This window comes from Notothenia coriiceps, unplaced genomic scaffold, assembly GCF_000735185.1.
Source record: "Notothenia coriiceps isolate Sejong01 unplaced genomic scaffold, NC01 NC01_scaffold00036007, whole genome shotgun sequence".
Lineage (NCBI taxonomy): Eukaryota > Metazoa > Chordata > Actinopteri > Perciformes > Nototheniidae > Notothenia > Notothenia coriiceps.
Genome location: NW_011368708.1, coordinates 1 through 1,601, shown reverse-complemented (window position 1 = coordinate 1,601; position 1,601 = coordinate 1). Strand labels below are relative to the sequence as shown.

Here is a 1,601-nt window from a genome sequence, read left to right as displayed (position 1 = left end):
GCGCTACTAAAGAGACGTGTTACCATGGAAACCAAACAATGGTGTAGCTGTATTAAAGTCTGAGTGGAAACAGTCGTGTGTAAATCTGATTTTGTCAGACATCGGGAGAAATGCGGGAGAAATAAGACCCCGGGAGAGGGCAATGAAATCGGGAGTCTCCCGCGAAAATCGGGAGGGTTGACAAGTATGATTTATATAGCACCTTTCAAAGTGCTTTACAAAAATGAAAGACATTAAGAAAATGGCATTTAAAAACAGTCATTAAAAAGAAAAAATAATAAAAGAAACATTAAAAGAAAAAATAAATGAATACAAGTTACAGTGCAGTTAAAGATATTAATTTGAATATGTAGATTGAGCCGAATGTGAAGGAGATAGGAAAAGACGGATGAGAGAGGGAGACAGCAGCACTGACCCTGCACTCCTCGTCCAGCAGGTCGAACAGGCCCAGCTGCCCCTCGATCAGATTGATGCACAGCTGATTGTCACTGAACTCGATCCGGCTCCAGGCCAGCTCCTCCCGGATGTATTCCTCCTGCTCCAAGTGGAACACATGCTGCGGACGAACACACAATATAAATATAAAAATTACAAAAGATTGAGACAAAGTGAAAGAAATTGCAAAGGCTCTCGACAGAAAGTTAAAGGAGGCAGACGATCCTGAAGATATAAATATGGTCAACACAGTGAAGCTAGCTTTGCTTTGAAACACACGCAGAGAGACAGTATGTGCTTGTTTTGGGCTGATTCCCTGAGGAGTTTAACAAGAATGATTTTGCTGCTGGCATGTTCAAGAATAATGAGTCTACCTGCAAACACCAATACACATAGGGGGAGAAAGACATGTTTTCCTGTGAAGTGACTTACCCTGTTGAACTGCTGTTGCAGTTTTTCATTGGCATAATTTATACAGAACTGCTCAAAACTGTTCCGGTCAAAAGTCTCAAACCTGCACAGAGATCATCAGTTAGATTTGTAATAAAACCCTGAAGATATGACCAACAATGTTAAAAATAAAAGGACAGTTCAGTCTAAACTCAAAACCACAATTGTTTTCCTCTTTAATGTATTGTTATTTATCCATTTAGATCGTTTAGGTGATATCTTCTCTTGGATATAATGGAACTTCATGGCCCTTAACCTTTGGGGCTCAAAGCTACAAATAAAATACATTTGAAAAGCTCAAAAGCAATGTCTCTTTTCAGAAATCATGATGTGGTGCTTTTTCATGCTGGAACTATTTTCTGTCTACCCAACTCTACCTAGCAGAAGGATGAATGCATCTACTCGACAAGACAATTCGGCACCAAAACCATCTTCACAAATAGCACAACATGTAAGTGTTTTTGTGTAATAAGTCCACACACATTATACATATCCAGTGTCACAGAGCTCATCCCTCACCCATAGATGTCCAGCACCCCTATAAAGGACTTGGTTTGTCCCTTCTGGCTGCGCAGGGCGGAGTTGAGCCTCTGGACAGTCCATGTGAACAGCTGACCATAGATGTGTTTGGAGAGGGCATCTCTGGCTTCTAAGGACTGCTGACCGGACACCGGCTTCACCAGCATCTCCCCCCCCACAGCCAGCCTGCGGTGACA

General features: G+C 41.9%; 1 protein-coding gene across 1 annotated transcript; it reads right to left on the bottom strand.

Moving 5' to 3' along the window:
* Window positions 1-415: 415 nt before the first annotated feature.
* LOC104963345 (myosin-2B-like) lies at window positions 416-1,595 on the bottom strand (the record flags this gene model as incomplete). The annotated part of the gene is made up of 3 exons (XM_010791919.1): window positions 1,405-1,595; window positions 868-949; window positions 416-556 (listed from the first exon to the last, which is right to left on the bottom strand). Coding segments are annotated over exons 1-3 (390 nt in total), but the record flags the coding sequence as incomplete, so codon positions are not given.
* Between the last annotated feature and the right edge of the window lie 6 nt (window positions 1,596-1,601).